The sequence below is a fragment of the Epinephelus fuscoguttatus genome, linkage group LG17 (genome assembly GCF_011397635.1).
Source record: "Epinephelus fuscoguttatus linkage group LG17, E.fuscoguttatus.final_Chr_v1".
Lineage (NCBI taxonomy): Eukaryota > Metazoa > Chordata > Actinopteri > Perciformes > Serranidae > Epinephelus > Epinephelus fuscoguttatus.
Window position 1 is genome coordinate 24,447,351 of NC_064768.1, and position 23,005 is coordinate 24,470,355.

At 40.0% G+C, this 23,005-nt stretch overlaps 1 protein-coding gene across 2 annotated transcripts; it reads right to left on the reverse strand.

Moving 5' to 3' along the window:
* Positions 1-2,017: 2,017 nt before the first annotated feature.
* Positions 2,018-22,775, reverse strand: pip4p2 (phosphatidylinositol-4,5-bisphosphate 4-phosphatase 2). Of its 2 annotated transcripts, none has more exons than XM_049602743.1 (7): positions 22,503-22,775; positions 13,782-13,906; positions 11,808-11,914; positions 11,559-11,682; positions 9,555-9,607; positions 5,519-5,609; positions 2,018-3,521 (listed from the first exon to the last, which is right to left on the reverse strand). In XM_049602743.1, the coding sequence occupies exons 1-7, from the start codon at positions 22,606-22,608 to the stop codon at positions 3,378-3,380; spliced, it is 750 nt and encodes a 249-aa protein (XP_049458700.1). In that variant the 5' UTR covers positions 22,609-22,775; the 3' UTR covers positions 2,018-3,377. The 2 variants fall into 2 exon arrangements, with proteins under 2 accessions (XP_049458700.1, XP_049458699.1); XM_049602742.1 differs by having other exon boundaries at positions 13,782-13,930; positions 22,503-22,773.
* Positions 22,776-23,005: the final 230 nt, after the last annotated feature.

Consider the following 23,005-nt stretch of genomic DNA (forward strand, 5'->3'; position numbering starts at 1 on the left):
CTGTTGGTCATAAATAAAGACGATATATTGTTGTGTATGCCTTGTGTTTGTCTTTCTCACTTCTATGTGGAAATTATTTGACATTTTTATTTAACCCTGGTAATTGGTTTGCTTGTCTACTTGTCTGCTAATGAGATATCTAAAAAATACAGATTAAGGAGCAATTATTTAGAGTTTCATGTTGATCCAAATGTGGACTTTGTGTATACTTAAATCATAATCAGACTAGAGTGTTTGCAGAATCAGGATGTTTTAAGTCAATATTAGAATGGCAAGAATAATGTGTTTTAATCTAACAAGCTGACGACATGTTAGTGTTGGTCTGCTCCTCTCTGTGTGTCTTCACCTCCTGATATCTTTGCCGTAAGACCTCAGCACACACACTGCAAGCCTTGAACGCAGCTAAATAAAGTGCCTTCCCAAATGTTTGCCAACGGCGCCATCATGTGGACTCATCTTAGTACTGCAGGTCTAAAAGCAGGCCGCTGAGAATGATTCTGGCTTTTCAATAGAAAATATGACCACTAATGAAGTGTCAGCTATTATTTTAAATAACAGGCTTTTTCTGGTCATTATTATTTGATTCTATTTTATTTTAAACTAAGTAATAACATCAAATCAAAAAAATCTAAATCTGCAGCACAACCACTAGATGAAAAATGTTTCACTCACACAGCTATTACCAAATTCTCTGGTTGATTACACCTCTGGTCAGGTTCTCACAGCAGACATTTTGACATGTCATAGAAAACACACAGGTGTATTTAATAATATTAATGATGCACTGAGGGGAGGCCCTGGTATTGTTCATGCAGGCCCACTGGAAAAAGCTCACTGGGACACTTACTGGAACTGGGCTACCGTTAATGGTTGTAGTTTCTTCTGTGCTTTTCCAGCTATGACATGCCAAAATGTCTGCCGAGGCAAAGGTCAATTACCTGATTACCTACAAGCACTATCTACCAATCAGAATGATGATAGGATGAGTCATCCCACCTGATCAAGTGCAGTCTGTACTCGCCAAGAGTCCAAAGAAGAGGACTGATTAGGCAAGTGAAAACACCTGTGTGTGTGTGTGTGTGTGTGTGTGTGTGTGTGTGTGTGTGTGTGTGTGTGTGTGTGTGTGTGCATGCGTGCGTGCGTGCGTGTAGAACACTCAGTTCAGTGTCATTATAAGAAAATGGAGCATTTATTTTTCATGAATATACAGTCTCAGTCCTGATCTCAGTCTGTTAGATCACTTACAGTTATTATTCTGTCTGTGCTGCCAAACAATAAGGACAAAGATGAAAAGATTTTCACTCTAAGACTCTATAATTAAAATTATTGGATTAATATTCTGTGCACTGAGTATACTCTGATTTTTCACTATGACATTCACGCAGAATATCTGACTGTAAATTCATTATATCCATTTTAACTGGTTTTATTTGGCAGTAAACTAGCAGTGGGTGTTGATTTCACAGTAATTTGATTATGAAATGTGATCTACTGTGTTTATAGCAAAATAACTAATGAACTCAAAGAAGCAGGAGTCAGATTGCAGATACTTTAAGGTAAGAAGGGTAAGCGTACATTCAGGTTCAATGAAATGCATGAGCAGGGTTCAAACTCATGCACTTGCCCGGGTGTGCAGAAATGTTTTAAACTCTAAGGTTTTAGCGAAGTACTGGGGATACACCTGGACAGATGGGACCAAGTCATTGTTTTGCAAGAGACATGTAGGTCCAAGTTGAGTTGCAAGTCTTTTTGGTAACAGGAGGATAAATAAGACTTGCAGTGCAAAAGTTGTATGAGAGTTTGTAAACTGATGTTCCGATATAGTTTTCTGTACAAATTCACTGCACCACAGGATGAATAATTGATCTACAAATGATTATTTTGTGGGTGAAGTATTCCGTAAAATGGGATCAGTGCAAGTATCTTAAAATTACTAAGGTACACCCTGTTTGTTTGAACCTTGTATGCATGTCTTTAAATGAGGTGACATCACAGCCAATGAGCAAACACAACACAATTAAAGGCAGTTTTTGCATTTTATTGATAAATTATCATTTTTAAAAAGACCCAAGAGCCACCTTCTCCTTTCACCTCTACTACAGTTTCCAAGTACTGAATTTGAACTATGTACAAAGAGCATTTTTTAAACATTATTTTCTGCTTTATCATCGTCATCATCGTCATCATCATCATCATCATCATCATCATCATCACATTCAAAACAAGGTTAGAAGTTTGAGCTGTGCCCACTGGTCAAGGTCGAGAGACAGGATGCTGAGTTAGCCTACAGCGATGCTAGCTAGCACAGAGTTCACCGGAGGTCAGAGAGCGGCAATTATAAGCGGAGGGAGGAAGAGGAGGATTTACATTCTAACTCACAGGCAGAAGGAGCAAAGACAGGAACATCATAGCTTCAGCTACCTCTCTGAAAACTGAAATAACACCACCTCAGTGACAAAGCATAAACAAGTTAACATGCAGAAGTGTTTTGGGATCATTTTCCACCAGCGAGAAGGCAACGAAAACGCAGTCGGGGCAGGTGAAGGAACTCAAATAAATGGGTTATTGCTGTGGTGAGTTCAAAGCCGCATGGCACCAAAAAAATTAACACTTTGATGGCAAACAAAAACAAGCCCCTGTTGATCTTTTGCTCTTCTTGACTAATACTGGGCAGCAACATTAGCACACACGGGTATTTAAGGATTTCTTTTAAAAATTGATCATTTCCAGAGTTAAAATCATATAGCAATACTATGTCAGTGTACACAGGCAAGATAAATGGTTACAATACAGTATGGGTATGCAGCTTTCTGTAGCTGAGTTTAACTAGCAGCAAAACAACACATACAATTGCATATAATCGTAGTGCAATGGGAGAACTGTTCTTAGGAGGTTGTCTCATTTTGGTCTGGTCAGTAACAAAAGAAATCAAGTGCTGAGAAACAGACAAAACAAATGTGGTCCAGAAAGACCAAATCCAACCAGTTTGCTCAACTATCATTTTTAAATCTAAATTTTGGCATTCATCAAGAGAAATCACAGGTTCTTTTAAGTTCTTGATTTCATATTTTGAAGGATTTTGGCAAAACCTGGGCAGGATTTGAGTCCTTGTGGACTAAGCAGGAGGACTGATCGACACACGTTAGGTTTGTCCAGCGAGTCAAAACTCTCTAAGACACAAACACAACAAGGTACATCTCCAACATACACCTCATCGAACGCACACACAACACCTCTCCAACACACTCCTGTCCAGACGCTCTGCAGACGTCCCACTCTGCTGAACATGACCGGTCTGAAATCTGAACAAGATGATAAAAACTAAAAGTGGGGTTTGTTCTTCCAGCCGTGCAGGGCTGTGCCAGGCTGAGCCCGTTCTAGGCGAAGCTATTCTCAGGGTAGCTGACCTTGATAGCACCCCAGTAGCAGGCTCGTATCAGACAGATGAGGCCCAGCAGGTAGGCGAATGCCCAGGACACATAGGTGGCGTTGTAACGACTGGCGAAGTCCCGAGTACCAACCTGTTAGTACACACGAGAGGAGGAGAAGGTGGGTGAGACGTTTCACCGAGAATAAAGATTTCCATTAATTCATAACCTTATCTTGCAGAGAGAGATTAACAGGCCATAGTCTATTAAATTACACTGCAGTTTAATAATGTGCAAACTCAAAACAACTCATTCAATGGTTGATGGAACATAATTCATAATATCAATCAGTCAGTGATCCACTTCATCACACAAGCTGCAGAAAAATGATCTGTAACAAACTCAGTAACCTTGAACTAAAATACTAAATACTTTAATCCAATGAGATCATTATCCAGCGATTATGATTCTAATATGATTATACGAAGTTATGTAACTCTGATATACTGTGAAAGAATAAACAATATGTGGTTGTTTGTGTAGAATACAGATTTGTTTACTGAACAGTCAAGTAGCTTAACAGGCATTAAACCACCAGTCACTTTATGTCTACTGGACATTTCCACATCTCAGAAATGTTTAGTCATGACAGGGGAGTGGCTCTATCTATTTGCTCCAGACTGAAATATCAGTCAATCAATCAATCATCGATTTATCAAGTTATCAAGTACAAGGTACATCTCCGGTGAAATGTGATCCATCAGATCCTTTATCTCGTCTTAATCTCCACCACTATTAGATGGATTGCCATGAAATTGTGCACAGACATTCACTGTCCCCAGAAGCTGAATCCTAATGACTTTGGTGACACCCTCACTTTTCATCTGGCGCCACCATGAGGTTCACCTCTGTGGTTATGAGTCATATATTCCAACAACTGCTGGATGGAACTTAAGTGAAATTTGCTGCGCACATTAATGATCTCATCCCTGCTTGTCATTATTTGATGCTTGGGCAGAGGCCCTTTGTGTCATATCTTCACGCAGGAGGTCTGCAGTTACATTTAGGCAGCAAAACTACATGGTTATGGTTAGGAAACAATTGTGATTGATGTTTGTCAGTAACGGCTTACACCTCTTCCTAACACACAGCCAGCAAGCGAAATCTGGTGGATGGAGAATGAAAAAATGTCCGGATACACTACAAGCGACAACAACACTCAGGGAGCCTATTGAATGGCTGGATGTTGCTCTGAAAGTAGGTGCCGGAAATATTGCAAAAAAGGAGTGCGGGCAAGCATTTCTTCAGGCAAGCAACATGTTGCTTAACCTGTTCGCTGATGCACAGAGCAGCTTAGGACATCTTCACTGGGAGCAACTGAAACAATCTGATGTTGGCTCGTTCACATCACTTCCTGTTAGGAAAAGGTGTTACGTGACGACTACCATAACTAAAACCACTTAATGCTGACTTTTAGTTTCAAATAGGACACGACACCAGTCTGCTGGGTCAAAAGTCCTGTGCTTTAATAATGATGCGGATGGGTTTGCATTAGAGGGTGTGTTGTGCGTACACATCTGACACTGAGGGCCACTGCCCAAGCACCGGTTTCTGATGCCCTGACTTTCAGCGAGCACATTCAATGTTTAATTTGTTCAATCCTCTGCTTTATGACCAAATACCTGCAAAAGTATTGGCATCACCATCAGCTGCAGCTGTGCCTCATGATCATGATCCTCGTCTGTATCCACTTTTGTCATTTTAAAAACTCAGTTTTTTGGTTCGGTAGCCTATAAAAACTTAGTTCTGGTTTCTTTACCCTGTTAGTCGTGCATCCCATCACACAGAAGCCCTTAAGACAATTTTCTCTTTGCTAGCAAACAAAAAAGACAAGGAAGCCTCTTCACGAAATAAAAAGTCAATGGACAGCGATGAACTGTTTTCCCCTCAGGTGAGGGTGGGACTTAAATGCCACCATTTCTGAAAATGTCAGCAAACCCATGACAACTCATGAACTCTAAACTTTCCACTTTCAGGGTCATAAATATCACAAGAGTGGGACATTAACATGGACTGGATATCACTGATCTCTCAAGATCCCAGTGACATATAAATATAAACAGCACAAACAAGACAATGACAGTACTCACTGTTAAACCCACTCCAATGAAAATGAAGATCATTCCTATAGTTATATAAGCACAACAGCGCCTCCTAGGCAGCGCACTGCCAACAGAGGATCTGCAGAGAGAAAAATCAAAAAACAGCTGTTAGAGGGTTGAACAACATATGAACATACAGAATACATTTTAGACATTTTTATGATTTGTTTGTACAGAGACAAGCATCATATGTGTATTCTTATATGGTCATGAATGGAAAGAAAATTAATTTGAATATTCGAAACTCCAGTGTAAGCTAACAAATTGACTGATATGACTCAGTGATCTCACTCTCCAGTGGGCAAACTCTCCTCTTGAGCTCTTTTGAATTACACATGAAAGCGCCAGAGGCTGGTCACATGTGCAGTTCCCAACAACTTAAATTCCATCCATACTCCATTCAAACACATCCACAAGTCGACTGCCCTTTAGCACCGCACTGGCATCAATTTATTTTTTTTTTATTTTTTTTTTTTTACTTCACCATTTCCTTACTTTCCTCCCCCTCTCTGCTCTCACATGCCTCTCATGTGACAGGACTAAAGCATTCTTCAGGAATCGCTGGTATTCAGATGGCTTAAGGGGGAGCCTGATCACCTGATTTCTTACCTTCTCCTACTCCCTCTTAAGAAATCTCCTCCTGATTTCATGTTTCGTCTTTGTTCGACTCACTGTTAACGTTTGTGCCACCTGACCGTTTCATTAATTTGACCTGTGACCATTTATGGAGCAGCTCTATTTTCGAACAATGTTTTTAAAGATTCAAGCAGTAAAGATCATTTGCAAAACAAGAATTAATCAGGTAAACAAATCTGATATATACAGTGCACCATTCTGACAAAAAAACAGCAATAGTAAAGCATTTTACACATGTAACTGGGGTACTTTCCTCTGTGAAGGTGCTACTACACCAAAAGGTATCAGTTCCTTATAAACACTGAGGTACTTCATCTGGCACGGTTTTGATTTCTGTTATACGGGAGAAAAACACTTTGTAGGGAGATACAGACTAAGTCAGGGAGAGATTTTTTGTAGATGGAAACAGACAATGAGGTGAAAGACAGAAAAGGAGAGTCAGAAATTTGGGGAGTTACCATTAGCTATCAAACAGATTTAGGAATTCAATGGACTTGCAGAGTAGAGGCTGGACAGAATACAAGTCCATTGTGTGTTATATTTCTAATTATGTGATGATTTAAGGACAACACATTTGAATAGCATTTTCAACCTGGACCCTATTTTCCCACATTTGTGTGCCCAAGTGACTGGGAAGGCAACAATTTTTGAAACTGGTCCAGTATCAAGTGACAGGGTGGCAGCCAGCAACTTCAAAACGAGCTGCAGTGCAACCACTCAGGGCATATGAACAATTTACGTGTACTTTAAGTGTTTGTTTTTGCCACTGATAGGCTCAAATTATAATTCTAAGTGTCTCACAACATTATTAAAATGATCCCTACAGACATAAACCTTTTTCTTAAAGAGTAAGATCCTTTTTGTTTAACCAACCCGAAACTGCTATTGCTAAACCCACCAGACTCCATTCAAATAAATACTCATTTTATCATTGTAAAACACACTACATTCAAAGCCAACGGAAACAAAATAAAACTCACAAAAACCTTTTTAACTCTGTCCACTGTTCCAACAATCACCAACTCTGGTTTGATTGGGAAAAAAAAACTTTAATTCACACAGTTAGATGTTATAATATGCTGGCTCTCTACCTGCTAAAATAACAGTTTATTTAAATGGAGTCTGGTGGGGCGTCGGTGGTTTAGTGGTAGAGCAGGCGCCCCATATACAAGGCTGTTGCTGTAGCGGCCCGAGCTCGAATCCAGCCTATGGCCCTTTGCTGCATGTCGCCCCCCCCCCCCCTTTCATGCTTACCTGTCCTGTCCATCAAAGGCAAAATGCCCAAAAAATATGTTTTAAAAAAAAAAAAAAAAAAAATGGAGTCTGGCGGGTTTGGTAATGGCGACTTCAGGGATGTTTCTAGTTCAACAAAAAGGATCTTACCCTTTAACAAAAAGGTCTATCTCTGTCTCTGTAGGGATCCTTTCTATAATCTTGTCAGACAGTAAAGATTAAAAATATGAGTCTGTCAGTGGCAAAAACAAGCACTTTTAGTGGACACACTGTAAACTAATTGTGTGTTATTGTACCGAGTGGTTACATCACAGTCTGTTTTGCAGCTGCCAGCTGCAGCCCTCTTGCTCAATACTGGATCAATTTCAAGAACTGTTTTTTCCATGAGTCACTTAGACACAAAAACATGGGAAAACAGGGTCCAGGTTGAAAAATACCAAAGTCACCCTTTGTGATAAACGCCCTTCGTCGCTCCTGACTTCTTATAGTTGGACTGTTGGATCATAAAATATTTAAGCTGTGTTTCCGGAAGAATCATTTTTTCCACGTTTTATTTGTAAGGGTTTGGGAGAGGAGACAATGTTCTTTTTTGCAAAATAATGTTTTATGTTTGAGCGATGTTGCTCTCTGACAAACGCTGTTTCAGCACTGCAGTGGTGTGTTTAATGACTTGTATGACACAAGGAACGAGACTGGATGTAAATATAGATAATGTCAAAATATAAATGAATGATGGTAGAGGAGGTACAGAGTGGTACAAAGATGAAGACAGACACAGAGGTATATAAGGAGACAGATGCAGAGATAAGAAACAGAGACAGAGGCAAAGACAGCAGCTTGTTATTATGATGCAGGCTGACTGTCGTCTCTGCATCACTGCCTGCCTGTAAACACAGTCCACATCATCACTTTCAGACACACCTTTCTATGCTCTCCCACCACCTCTCAACACTGTTATCCCCCTCCCCCGTTACCATTACATGTATTGAGGCTAAGCTCTAAGTCCTGTCACACGTCTAGATTAGTCTCCATCACCTCCCCTCCCCTCGCCTTCCAAGAACTACAAAGTCCAGACCTGTAAAGCTCAGCGTCTGACTGCAGTGAATTTATCCATAAAGAAAGCATTTCAGTAGCGAGAGCCAGAGATCTGGTGGTTTTAAGTATTCATATCTATGACATACCAAACCACAAACCTACGTGACTGACAGTTGATGCCAAAGCAGAAGTGGAAAATCAATGATTTTAGTGTTTCAAAACATTCTGCTTCCTCTAATGTACAGTGTGTATTTTTCAACTTTAAGAACACACCTGTAATTATGCATCTTTTAATCCATTTCTACACATAATTTAGACTTTACATTCCAGTCAACCATTGTATAAACTATGTCCATAATCTGATTTATTTTGCCAGCCGTTGGCTTACATTCATTTCTGTACAATGTGAAAATGAAGTTGCAGATTCTTCACACTACTTGCAACTTCACAGTAAACATCCAGGTCTGAAGAAGTGGCAATATATTGAAGCAATGTCTTTCTTGAAACCTTAGCCAACAAAGAGACAATAAGGTTAACCTATCCAGAAATGCACTACAGCAGTGATGATGCTTACAGCAGACTACAATTTCACAATCTTTTCATAAATCAGGTAGCCACGATGCCAAATGCAAGACGCAAGCAGAGAGCAGTCACGAACTAAGGGAGAACCAAGGGAGCAAGTGTGTGTTTCCATTTTGCCTTGTATTGTGAACTTTCACAACAAATACAACAATAAAACACATCGGGGTCAGTGCGCAAGGCTGCTGTGATTTTCAAATTCTATGTATCATATTGTTGTGTAGATTGTCTGCAGTATATTGTTGTTAATAATGTTGGTCTATTCTGTACAAACGCCATCTACTGCATGTCTGTCCTTCCTGGGAGGGGGATCCCGCTTCTGTTTCTCTCCCTCGGGTTTTTCCCATTTTTTCCTTGTGAAAGGTTTTTCTGGGGAAATTTTCCTTATTTGCAGAGACAGTGCAAAGACAGAGGGTGTTGTATGTTGTAAAAGCCCCTGAGGCAAATTGTGATTTAGAATATTTGGCTATATAAATAAAATTGACTTCACTGGCACTGTGACCTCTGAGGATGGTGTTAAATGGAGGTTTGATGGACTCACATTTTTTTGCAGTGGGGACATTTGGCTAGCGTGTTAAACCGCAGCTCCATCCACTGTGAGGAAACAGAAGAAGGAGCACTGTTAGGTTACAGTTTTAAGGAACATTCACATGCACACAAGCCAGCACAAAAATTAAACAACACATTATAACCTGAATGGACTTTTAGAGCAATCAACATAAGACATACTGGGATTGATTTTAATGATCAGCTATAACGGTTTGAAACGTGTAAATCTAATTATTATGTCCGCATTGGAGAAAATATCAAAAGGTTGTCTACATGAGCATCTAAAATGATTCTTATAATATGTATTGTATAATGTATTGGTTAGGATTGTAATTACACAGTTGTTTCATTAAGGGGTCTGATGTTAAGAAAGCAGAGTTATGACGATGTTATCCCTTCACAGATCAGCATAATTTAAGGTCCCATTGACACGAGTTTAATATGTGACTTTTGACATCTGGCTTCAGCGGAGGAATTAGAAATCCAACAGAAATTCAAGCCAAACCATTTTGATTTTGTCCAGTTTAATACCCTTAAATTCACCTCTCTTTAACTGAAGCTCTATTCAAAGCCAGACGTGTACAAAGTCATATTATCACCGGTGTAAATAAGGCCGCAGATTGAAGTGGAGCAGGTTAGGCTGTTGTTAATATGTCCACCAGTATGACCAGCTTTCTCAACCTGCTGTTGTGCTGGAGGAGAGCCATCGCTGGGGAGGCCAGACATTGGCTGGGATGACCTGGCGTCCTCACTGCCCTACAGACGCCGCAAGTGACAATGCGCACACGTTAGGAGGACAATATCAATAGTCAGTGTCATACTGACTCGCATGTCAAGTACCTCAAGTTCTGCACCTTCTTCCTTCAATGAGACGCCTGGCAGCAAATATTATTAACATTTAATATGATATATAAAAGTATATGGTATATAAACCTTGTCCGAAATACTCTAGTATCCTCAACACAGGTTGTAGGAAGACTGTTACATTTTTTTCAGTGTGAAGAATTTTCAGATTGTTACTATAAGTGCCTGACAGCATGATGGATCCCTAAAGAGATTTTTGTTAAAGAGTAAGATCCTTTTCCTTTAACCGCAAACGCCAAACTCACCGGACTTTATTCAAATAAACAGGAATTTTATCACTATAAAACACCTTTCATTCAAACTCAAATGAAACAAATTAAACTCACAAAATCCATCCTTGTTCATCTTTCCACATCTCCGACAATCAACAACTCTGGTTCGGCTAAAATAAACTCTTCACTCAGGCTACATCTATACACGCTAAAATGTTAATTTAAATGGAGTCTGGTGGGATTGGCCATTTCTGGGATGTTTCTGGTTAAACAAAAAGGATCTTACTCTTTAACAGAAAGGTATATCTCTGTAGGGATCCATAATATTTTCAGACCCTTATAATAAAAATCTGAGCCTGTCAGTGGCAAAAACAAGCACTTGTAGTGGATGCACACTGACGCACAGGCTGCAGCCCTGCTCCTTAATACCGGACCAATTGCAAAAATTGTTGTTCCCATTAGTAACTTAGACACAAAACATTAGAAAAATAAGGTCCAAGTTGCAAAAGGGCTGCACCCACATAGTCTGTTAATGAGCCAGGCAAAGGAAAGGAAAGTTGCAGTAAACACATGCCAGCCACTTCATCATCATATTCTGCGATGACGATATGTTTTCAATTTCATTTCAACACAGATAAAAGATAGTTCAACAGGAGAGGAACATCTCATTAACTCTTGTGTGTGCTTTGGACTGACTGATATAAAGTATAACAGGCTATAAAACCCAGAACAACAGTTCAACAGTGCTATAAAACTGTAGAAAATCCCGTACTTTCATCCGCAAATACTGAAGAATTCACTGCGATTTGGCTCTCAAGATTGTTAATATGCACATACCAACAACAGCACAGCAACACAATTTTGCATCAACAAAACTTTAGTGTGGTTTTACATTAACTGTCTCGGTGGGTTTGACGTACAAGAAAGGTGTTGCCACAGTGACCGCAGACCACCCTCATCCCCTCAGGCTGGATGGGCAGTGCCGGCTGGGCGGGTTGCTCCTCTGGGATAACCATCACCGGGCTCAGGTTGATTATGCGTCTGCTGTCGGAGGAACAAAGACAAGAACAAGCTTATGATTACAGCCTAGGATTAAAACATTTTTAACGGCGTAGCACTACAGAAAGAGCTTCACATGTCGTGTATAAGTTGATTTTGTGAGAGCCTACCAGTTTGGTCGAGGACATCCTATCCTCCTGGACGTGTCTTTACAGATGAGCAGGCAGTTACAGGGACATCTCACATATTTCTTCCCTGTTGGGGGGTTCTTGATGGGCTGGAAGGCAACACAGAAAAATCAGCTCACTGGATACTTTCAGTTTGATACATGCCTGCACTTTTTCCACCCCGTTCGGACCTTACAGGGTGGAAAAAGTGCTGAGCAAAATCAATAGCTTTGCCTTTAATCTATGAAATATATATTAGTTTACCCACCAGCTTCAAATGTGCATATTATAACTCTGACATGATGGATTGGTCGGTTATTCATAAAGCCTGTATGCAGTACTTCCTGGTGTCTGTGTCTATATACACTGAGCTGGACAATGGTGGAAACTGCAATAACAATAATAAAGTTTAATAATGCTACATTTATCAGAACCAGAGACTGCAAAGTGCTTTCCAAAGGAAAAACAAGACTTTCTTACAATAAATATACATTTCTAGAATCGATTTTAAGTGTGCCTGATACTACAGAAGAGTATTAGGGCCAGACGTAAGAAAAAAATGTCAAGTTTATTTCAACATTTTGACTTTATTCTCGTAATGCAACATAAAAATTAAAACTTCCTCTCATTTTTTCCCCTCATGCCTGTCCTAATACTGTGTCGCACTCACGGTACTCAGTTTCTGGTGAACCTGAGCTGAGAAAAAGATGCAACAACTGAAGGCCAAACTATCAACTGCGCAGTGTTTTGGTCCACTGTGTAACAGAATATCAAATGGCTGAGTTGATGCATAAGCACCACAAATATCAGCCAGTGGAAATGGCTTTTCCCACCCGAGTGTTTGTGATGATAGCGATTCATCCTCCTTTCTGCCTCCGCTGACAGCTCAATCAGAGCTCTCAGTTTGACACAGGCGAGACATTCAAGTCATACGGAGCTCTTATCACTGGACAGACTGATCAATGTGACAAATGTCTACATCAACATCTGGCAAGGCTCTAAAAGGTGGACACTATCCAGATGAAAAATAGTCAAAGGACTGACGTCTAAAGCAAATGGTTTGTGTCTTGATCACTGACAAATTACATGTTTTATCACACAAAATGCTAATTAGTGTGTGTGTGTGTGTGTGTGTGTGTGTGTCAGAGACAGAGCGTCAGAGAGACATTGACTTGGAATTGTTGTGGAGCCTTGATTTGCAATTAGAGCAGCCCAGATTATTATGGCATGGATTCGAATGCAGCAAATTTGCTAATTAAACATTTCTTTTGTGAACTCTGCTCCACTGAAGAATAACAAAAATAGGTTTCAAGATTAATAATGCTGTTTGAACGCAAGTCCTGCCTATACTATGTTATATAACTTAAAATAATGACATCATTTTTTAGGTGGCAGGATGAGGAGGATTCAGAATGATGAAGACAGGTGGGGAAGAACTAGATACCATGATGATTATCCGAGATGAAATACAGATTTGTAGCCATTCTATAGTCTCAAATGGCTAGAATAAGAGCATAAAGCTGCTGTAAATGCAAAAAAAAAAAATAAATAAATAAATAAAAAAAAATTCTCCTTGGGCTTGGGCTGAGCCCCAAATGTTAACAACATCTGGCTCCACCCCTTAAGACTGGTCAAGCTGTGTAAATGCATAATGATCATAATACTTATTATTACAGAACCTTAACATGACCAAATTTTCATATATATGTCCAGGACAGTCTCCCCAGGGCGTGCATACCCCCAGACCCCTCTATGCGAGCTCCAAGTGTTTACAACATCTGGCTCAGCTCCTGCATGTGTAATAGATTGCAAAAGAGATGAACATTTTATTGACTGTATGACGAGACGAGAGGAGAGCCGTGATAAGCAGCTCAAATAAAACTGAAGACTAAATGTCTTTACAGTTAAACTATTACGACTCAACACCAACAATCATTTATAAATCCGTCACCGGCCTCCACCCTGTCCTCCACTTACTGTAGCTTCATTGCAGACTGTGCACTTGACCACGTGCTGATGCAGCTTTCCATCCAGGTTGATGAGCGACTGGCATACGCGGCAGTTGATGACAGGCATACCGCCGGCGTCAGGGCTGGCAATGGCTGTGTAGGGAGGAGGTAGTTCGGCTTTGAAAAGAGGAGGAGGGCAAAGCACACAGCACATGGCCGGCTGTTAATCGCATGCACCTATAAAACTTAAGGCATTGAACAGACACTACCACACATAAACTCTGGAGACTCTAACTTCAATATCAGTGTGTGTCTGTTTTACCACGAGGGGTGCCAGTTTTCTAACAGCTGTAAACGGGTTGTAATTATACTGTGCTGTGAAACATCCCCAGTGGGATATGTACTGTGTACGGCGGGTCCTATTTTCATGGCAGGTTTTGTTGTGATCCATGCTCTTTATTCAGATGGAAGATTCTGTTTAAAAACAGAAATGTATCTTTGTTTTGCTCTTTGATTTCACTAAATAAAAATCAGTTTTTGCTCAGTTGTTATAAAAACTGAGAACAGAAGAGTATCCAAATGCTCACACAGCCACAAAACAAAACAGGAAATAGTTTAGAAGAATGACATAACTCTAAAAAAAAACTTTTCTACATTATATTATCATGAGAGGAAACTGGAAATTGAGTTGATTTTTGTAACATAAAGTATGTGCAGTAATGGCATAAGAGATAGCTAATGGGTTTGGAAGAAGCAAAATTAAAAGGTATTCAAGGTCCACTTACTTCATTGGATCATAAAGGCCACAAAATGTAGCTGAAAGATGTGAGAGGCATCTAGTGAGTGGGCCTTAAGAAATTTTTGTTAAACTGGTATTTCCGAGGTCAAGAATAAACCTCCAAACTCAACACATATTGTTCGCCGCCGTTGCATTTAGTTATAGTGTGTTAGAAAGTGTTTGTCAGTCTGTCTAACATAATACAGTATGTTGCGGGCCAGAATCTTTAAGATTTTTGGCCATAACCTGAGATATTAAACTGTAAAATACAGGTAGTGTTTGGAAAAAACTGTCCCTGCATGACAACAAAATCTTATTTCTGTCGAGGGTCTAACAAACCAAACAAAGTCATAATCTAAGTCTAACATTACAATCTTAAACATCTTAAACAAAACAATAAATAAGAAGATTGCTGTGCAAATTGTTCATCTTAGAATCTGTGTAAATACACTTTATATAGCTTAAACATGAATTAATTTGTCAACTGACAGTCAAATAACTATGTTTGAACAACTATGTTGATAACTGAATAACCATTTGAGTCATTGTCCAAGCAAAACTGACAAACACTCGAAGTTACAGCTTCTAAAATGTAAGAATTTGCTGCTTCTAATAAACACCATATTGAATATTATCTTTAGTTGCAGCCCTAATTTTATAATAGGCTACCCACTGCATTATATAAAACATGAATAAACATCTGATGCATCCCGAAAACCATCACTAATGTGGATATAATGACTTAGTGGAAAAAAGGGAATAATAAAACAGCCAGAACAGTCTGGTAAGTTCAGAAAATGACATCACTTCACTGTAATGCAGCCTTTAAAACCAAGACAAGACAACACTTAAAATATTAAGATATCCAAAACCTAAGACAATACCTTGTGTCACATCATGATATTGATATAATATTGATATATTGCCCAGCGCTTTCCCAAAACAACTTGTAGTTATAGAAAGGAGCTGTTGTCTAACATGGCTTACAATATTAACCAACAGGAAACATGTTCAGGACTGACCTCTCTCTCAAAAAAAAAAATGATATAACACACAATCAATATTCAAAGGCCTCTCTTGGTAGCTATTAGTGCCTGGAAACCCTCCTTCACGTACTGTATGCAAACCCATGACAGCCTGTGTATGACTCTGATGGCTCAACGTGTGACTTTTCTCTCTTTGTCAGAGGCAGTGTACCACTCTGTATGTTTAAGAGAGAAACAATGGGCTCTTTTACTAAAGTGGTGCCATAAAATCCACCCTGTGTCATGCTGCAGACAAATACTACATGTAACGTATGATGCAGTCTTCTGATTGTGAGGCTGTGGCATTGTGAGGACATATCTCTGTGCTATAATGTAATGTCTGAGCTACATTTCTCCTTAATATGTTATGTCTCGTAATATCCATAAAATTAACGTTGTGGTTTTTAAGTCTTGTTCAGGTAGTGGGTTATGTGTTATGTTCCATAAACAAGTGTAATCAACATGATCAAATGGCCAAACTTAAAAAATGTCTTTTAGTCTAGAAGCACTGCTGTGGACTAACTACAGTAGCCACTCAAATGAACTCTGTACTGTTTAATCCCACATTAACCTCATGTAATTAGTCTACATTCCATGTGTTTTTCAGGGTTTTAACACATATAATCCATAGGTTTTGCAACAGTCACTACCATTACTACTACTACTGTAGTATTTGAGCATACTTTGCAATCTATGTCATACTTAAAGGGACACGTCACCCAGAATCAAAACTACATAGTTCCCTTCTTACCTGTAGTGTTGTTTATTAAACTAGACTGTTTTGGTGTGAGCTGTTATACGTTGAAGATATCAGCCGTAGAGATGTCTGCCTTCTCTCCAGCATAATGGAACTAGATGGCACTCAGCTTGTGGTGCACAAAGTGCCAAAAAATACATGTGAAAAACTCAACAGCAATGTGTCTTTCCAGAAATCATGACCCAGTTACTCAAGATAATTCATAAACTTTGTTGTGAGCAGTTTCATGTAGGAACTGTTTTCCTTTTGCTAAATTACACTCGCTAGCCGTATCACCGCTCAGAAGGAAGTGTGCATCTACTGCTAGCTCACCCAGCACCACTGATCTTGCTGACATTTCAGCTCAGCTGAGGAGGATGCCATTAATGTTTACATCTCTCGCTGTCATGAGCAGGACCCTCTCATCCATGACTAGATGCACACTTCCCTTGACACAGTGATACGGTTGGCATGTGTAGTAAAGAAGAAAGAAAAAAGTTCCTATGTGAAACTGCACAAAACATGATCTGTGGATTATCTTGAGTAACAAGGTCATAATTTTCCAACAATCCAACACTCAGCAACTCACACCAAAACTATCTAGGTATAAAAGCAGCCTCACAGAAAGTGGAAAATAGGTATTTTAAAATCTCTATTAAATCATTTAATTCAACCTTCAACATTAAATGAATTGAGTTATTTCGTGTTGTAACTTGCTACTGAAACAAAAATATCTCATCATCTAACAGCAATGACTGTGCAAATTCAAAAAATACTGACAACTCAATCAAATATAACACTGATAAACAACGTAGTTACTAACTACTAACTACCTACACTGATCATGTAAGATAAGTCCCTAAGTAGGCCTACAGATTTACTGCGCAGCTCAGGCAACAATGAGTCAGATGTAGCTGAGAGCATTTGTAAATCAACAGAAAATTAAACTACAACAATGCTGATGTATTTGATTGCTCTTTCTTCACACAAAAATGCTTCAAATGTCACCAGGTCCAGCTCCTCAGATGTGAAGAGCTGCGGGGGAAAAAAATATGAAGGGCAGAAAATGTGAGAAAAGGAATTGATAATGTAAATAATAACTTCATGTAGCCACAGACAAATGAGTAATGCTGTAACACAGTACCCTGTATCACAGTCCCTTGTGATGCATTATCAAGTCTTTGTCGAGCCTGACCCAAGTCTGCTGACCAAACACAAAGGAGGCATCTAATCCGACAAATGACCACCTTCACTCTGAATGAGATAATGGGACGAGTTAACAGGTAAACGAGCTTGGCTCTGGGATTCAGAGCGCTCGACAGTTGACACCACAGGGACAGATGGGACACCCCATCAACAACTGGGCAAACGTGGCTAGAAATACAACTAAAGCATGCCAAAGACTGGACACTCCTACTGTGTGCAGGCAGCACATGGTGACAACCGGATTCTGTTCTTAATCCATACATTCTTATATAACATTATGAAATAAGATCCTAAACACCTTGAGTTAAAAAACCGTCAGCACTTCTCTCTGTTCTCCACCACCGGCTCTGATTCTACTCGGGTCTCTCTCTGCTCTGTGAAGTTCTCCTAATGCATGTCTGAAACAGAATATAGCAGCTATAGGTTTTCACCGGCCTTCCTCGGAGCCAGAGGTAAGACGAGAAGACACTCTACTACAACCACCAGCAGCACCATAACATACAGCCACCATCGCGTCCTGTCTAGCTGGTGCCATTGTGTGACTGGTGGTTTGTGGGGAAGAATGACTGACTGGGAAGCTGGTGCGCAGACACAAGCTGCTCAGGGATGTTTTCTGCTGCCCATGTGGCATTAAAATAAAAATCTCTTTAAGGTTATTAAAGGATAAGACTCATTTCTTATTGTCAATAATTCCCGTGAAAAGATTAAAACAAACAATGAACTAGAAGGGCACTCAGTGAACGCAGACTTCCACCAAGGCCAAAATCTATATCTCACAATGTAAACGAAAGTGAAACACAATTTGTGTATTGGCCCTGTGATTCAGAACTGCTCCAAAATCTAGTACGTTCTTCCTTGGCCCGTGCCACAGCTCTCTGCCAAGTTTCACTAAAATCAGGCCAGTAGCTTTTTTGTTATCCTGCTAACAAACAAACAAACAAACAAACCACAAACACAACCTCCTTGGCATAGGGAATTAGTCCATCTCAGTACTTCTTATCTCACTCAGCTTGTCAGTTACTACTAAAAACATAATTCCTTAAAAACAGGCCATAAATTTAAAATCAATATATGTTACAGAAAAAGTCTCACTGACTTTCTTAAAAAGCTGGGCACTGCAGTTTCTAGCAAATATTACCCAAACAGGTGTGAACAGTATATTTGTTTGGGACTATTTTCAGTGGCGGATTAATACACATTTAGAGTTCCAGTATACAGGTGAAAAATATGGCCTTAAAATTACATCATGGTTTTGCAAAATATTTTTCCAATTGCTCACAAGTTTTTTTCTTCTCATGCCATGATGTTGTGCTGCTTTATTACTGTGAACGATGTGGTAATTTTCAACCAACCATCGTCACCTGAGCTAAATCAGGTCATGGCGTGTCTTGCTTCGTGGTCACTTTAGTTGCTAAATGACGCACTATGTGGTAGGCTTGGGCAGTGTCAAGGTATTATGGTATACCAGGGTATTTGGAAATCCCAAAGGTATAATTTTCAATACTATCAAATACAGTATGTGCTCTTTCTATTAAATTGATACGGAGATGCTGTATTGAGGTGATGTAGTGCACAGAATGTGCCACCAGAGGTCAGTCTCTACTGGTCGAACAGGCAGCTGAGCTGAGAAAGATGGCGACTGTGGGCGGTGGGGTATTGAAGAAAAAAGCCTCCGCCTGCCCCTGTTTGGAAGACTTGCCATATATATCTTTATCTTAGAATGACGTCTTCCATCTATAAAAGTGGTTTATTTGCCACAAGATTTTATTCGACACATCATCTCAGTTCAGCCCACTGATGTGTCGTATCCACCATGGCAACAAGTATCATCAGGTCCTCCAGCAAGAAGGGCGCTTATTTCCTATCTATTCATTATTCTGTGGGCCATAACTATTTTAACCCAGCAAAATCTACCCAAACAGACTAACTGCATGTTAGAAACACAGTGTGTAGGCTAATGTCATAGATGCTACAATAACTTCTACCACCAGCAGCACAGCTTTTACTTTTTTTTTCCTAACACAAATGCCATATATTGTATACCGTAGTGAAATGTCATGACGGTATAAAGGTAGGAAAAAAATAGCTCCCCCTTTTTTTTTTATGAAAATATTTTTTTATTTACTTTTTATTTATTTTATTTTCTATTTTATTCTATTCATTCATTTATTTATGTTTTATTTACTTCCTATTTGTTTTTATTTTATTCATTCATTTATTTATTTATTCTTAATATTATTTTATTTTGCCATTTATTCTATTTCATTTATTTCCCTTATCTTATTACTATTATCATTTTCTATGTGTGTCTGATGTTTGATTTAAATATTTATTATTATCACTTTGAGTGAGGGTGGGAGGGTTCTATGGATATGTGAGATCAGGGTACAAATTAACTGTATGGGTTCAGTTTATGTTCTCAATGTTGTAGGTTCTGTATACCAACCAGAGACCAGCTCATTCTGACATATTTAATATGTCATTGTATACTGCCCATAAATCTGGTTAAAAAAAAAATAAAAAGATTTCTGGAAGACAAAAAAAAAAACAGATACCGCCCACGCCTAGTATGTGGCCTTTGTGTGATGTAGTGCTCCTGAAGGTTTTCGAACCACTTCCACACCACTGATGTTTTTCCTTTTTTGGAAGCAGCTCCTCCACAAAGGAGGTGGCAGCAACACCACTTTATGTTGTTGCTATATGCAGCATGTAATCATGACATAAGAAAGTGTCTTGAATTACAATTTCATACTGTTAATATCATGATAAGACACATTATCAGGTTAACATTTATATGGCAAAGAAGTGTCATAAAGAAGGAACATGTCACTCAGTGCAACAGTTTGCCTCACTGAAATGTTTTTAGTAGTTTTTGGACAAGCTTTACGGCACAGAGGAACAACATATATAACAGAAACACTTGTAACTAGAACCAATTAATTGGTGGTTCTGGTCTTTTCATGGGATTTGTCACCAGTAAGACAACTAGAGAATATCACCAGACTATTACTTCCCAGTTGCCCTGTATAACTAGCACTCTCCTGACAGTCTGAGGATAAATGTTGCAGATTCTTGACTCCACCCTTGAATGATTTCACCCTACTACTGGGAAAAAAAAGGATAAAATGAGTATTTCAACAGCTTTTTCTACAACCGTGAAGCACTGCCTCTGAGTGAAAGTAAAAATTTATTCATCACTGTCAACATTAAAACACTGTCAAGGCTTGCACGGCCTTTTGTTGCAATCAATTTGTTCTGCCATTCAAGCGCAAAAATGTAAGCAAGACGCAACCAAATCAAGCACAGTGCCAGTCCAACCACTCAGATGCAGCCAAGGTCATTGGTCTCCGCCCCTCTGCACTGCCACCACACTGTGAATAACAGCCAACAGTGAATCTCTATCTGATATACAGCTGAGTAACATCATCAGGTAAAGGAGTCATGTCATCCAGTGTCAGGTTGTGGAGATATTTAGGAAATCAATACAGCAGAGATGCGGTAAAATAAGATCTTTAACATGATCCTAATCACGGCTCACATTCACTCAGCTGATTATTAGTCAAAACACCAACTCAGTCATTGTGTCTCAGGAAAACACCCCAGTGTTTTGTCATCCTTGACTCTAATTAATCCATTTTACAAATTGGCTGATTGGAGGATTGTACCCCAACAAACAAACCAGAGAAACCAGAATTAGCCATAATCCAGACTGCAGAGAGGCAGGGAGGGGAAACTAGGCCATGAATTTTACTGCCATTCATTTAGGCTTTTACTCAGTCAGTGCTTTAACATCCAAACAAGCTGTCAGTTCACAGGTTATTACAATCCATCCAGCGATAAAGTCTTTATGAATAATCCGCTGGTGGAATATGAACTCTGCGAGATTAGACCGCTCCAGAACAACAGAAATGTTCATTTTTCCACATTTTATTTGCTTGATATTAGCCATTTGTCCTGAAATGCTCTGCAAAGAGTATTACACAGTCAATGAATGCATTCATTTGCACAACAACCAGTGCTGTGCCGAGGCGAAGACACGTCGTGTCTTATGAGCCCAGAACAAGAAGGTACAATCAGAGGGAACTTTGTGCACCGTGTCAAAAAACTAAATTTACTTAAAACAAAACATAATCCTTTGATATGAGCGTCTGATCTGCATGTTTGTTGTAGAAACGAGGGAAGTGAAGCCTCCAGCAAAAAGAAATGTGTGATCATGTATTTCTCCAGCTTTAAAATGGGATCTCCTCCTAAATTCAGAATCAGGCTGGACTTGGTTGTAAAGGCCAGTCCAGACAGAGGCTTCTAGACTGAGTGGACTGAGGATTTATGTGCTGTAATTGCCTGGGTCTGGATCACTCAGCCCTGCATGCATTATGGTGCTGTAACCTACATTCAGCTGTTTACAAAGCAAAATGTGGACACTGTGTCAGTTTGCTGGGTGTATGTGCACATGTCCTGAGCTGTACTGAAGATGCTAGAATAGATTCAAGCTGTCTTTGCGAGATCAAGGCCAAATATTTGTTGTTTATAGTCCAGTTTCCACGCAGCCTGACAGCTAGATGTAACACTATGACGTTTAAAATCAAGCCTTTGGTCACATCTGGGCATTTTGTCAGTTTGCAGCTGGGACAAAAGGCTGCCATCATCTGCAGTGGGTCATTTCTCCCCCGTCAATCAACATTAAAGCCCACATACACTGAGGCCTCCCAGTGCCACATCACGACTCATACCATGTATTTTGAGACCCAAAACATCCCAGGCCCCAGTGAGTCGTGATGTGGGCATTTCTGCAGTAAAAAACAGAGCTCGCTGTTATTGTAGGCCCCTCTTCTCTAACCCACTGCTCCAGTTCTCACAGTAGAAGCTCCACCTTTCCCTCAGCTGCCGATTGATTGCCCTTGCCTTGCCTTGCAATGCTGCAGTTTTATTTACGCACAAACTCGATACGCCCAAAAATGATTCAGCATGCAGGCAGCGGGGCTTCTCTACATGTCGTGTGTTTACCTCGGGGACTTGAATCCTGCAGGTACGGGGGAGCAGTGGGGGTCACGTTCTCGGAGTCGGGACCCGACAGCAGCGGAGATCGCTCGTCCATGCCGTCGGAGGCCATGTCGGTAACCGTGGACGGCGAGAAATGACGGGCGGAGACGGCGGGGAGGCTCCTGGCTGCACCGAGTCTTCACTCAGCACGGAGGAGCAGCCGGCGGCTGGTTGTTGGTGCCGAGTTGCTCCGGTCCACAAGCCCCGGTGACGGCAGCCTGGAGGAGGGAGGAGCTCCGCGGTGATCCCCGCCCCTCACTGACATGACATAGTGCTCTGTAACTCTAAATACTGCAAACATATATGATACTGTGATGGAATTTTGTGTTCAAATTATGTGCAGGAATTTAATAAAATTTAAATGTATTGCTACCAGTAAACACGTGCACGGGATTAGGATTTGGATTCCAGCCCATGTTTACATAAATAACTGTATAAAATGTCCTGCATGGAGTCACACCAAGCAG

Excerpts from the sequence above, each read along its gene's own strand:
- pip4p2 (XM_049602742.1), bottom strand. The coding sequence starts at position 22,608 with ATGGCCTCCGACGGCATGGACGAGCGATCTCCGCTGCTGTCGGGTCCC. Across the intron at positions 11,915-13,781 it reads CAGTCTGCAATGAAGCTACA|CCCATCAAGAACCCCCCAAC; the intron begins GTAAGTGGAGGA and ends GTTGCCTTCCAG. Across the intron at positions 11,683-11,807 it reads GGATGTCCTCGACCAAACTG|CAGACGCATAATCAACCTGA; the intron begins GTAGGCTCTCAC and ends TTCCTCCGACAG.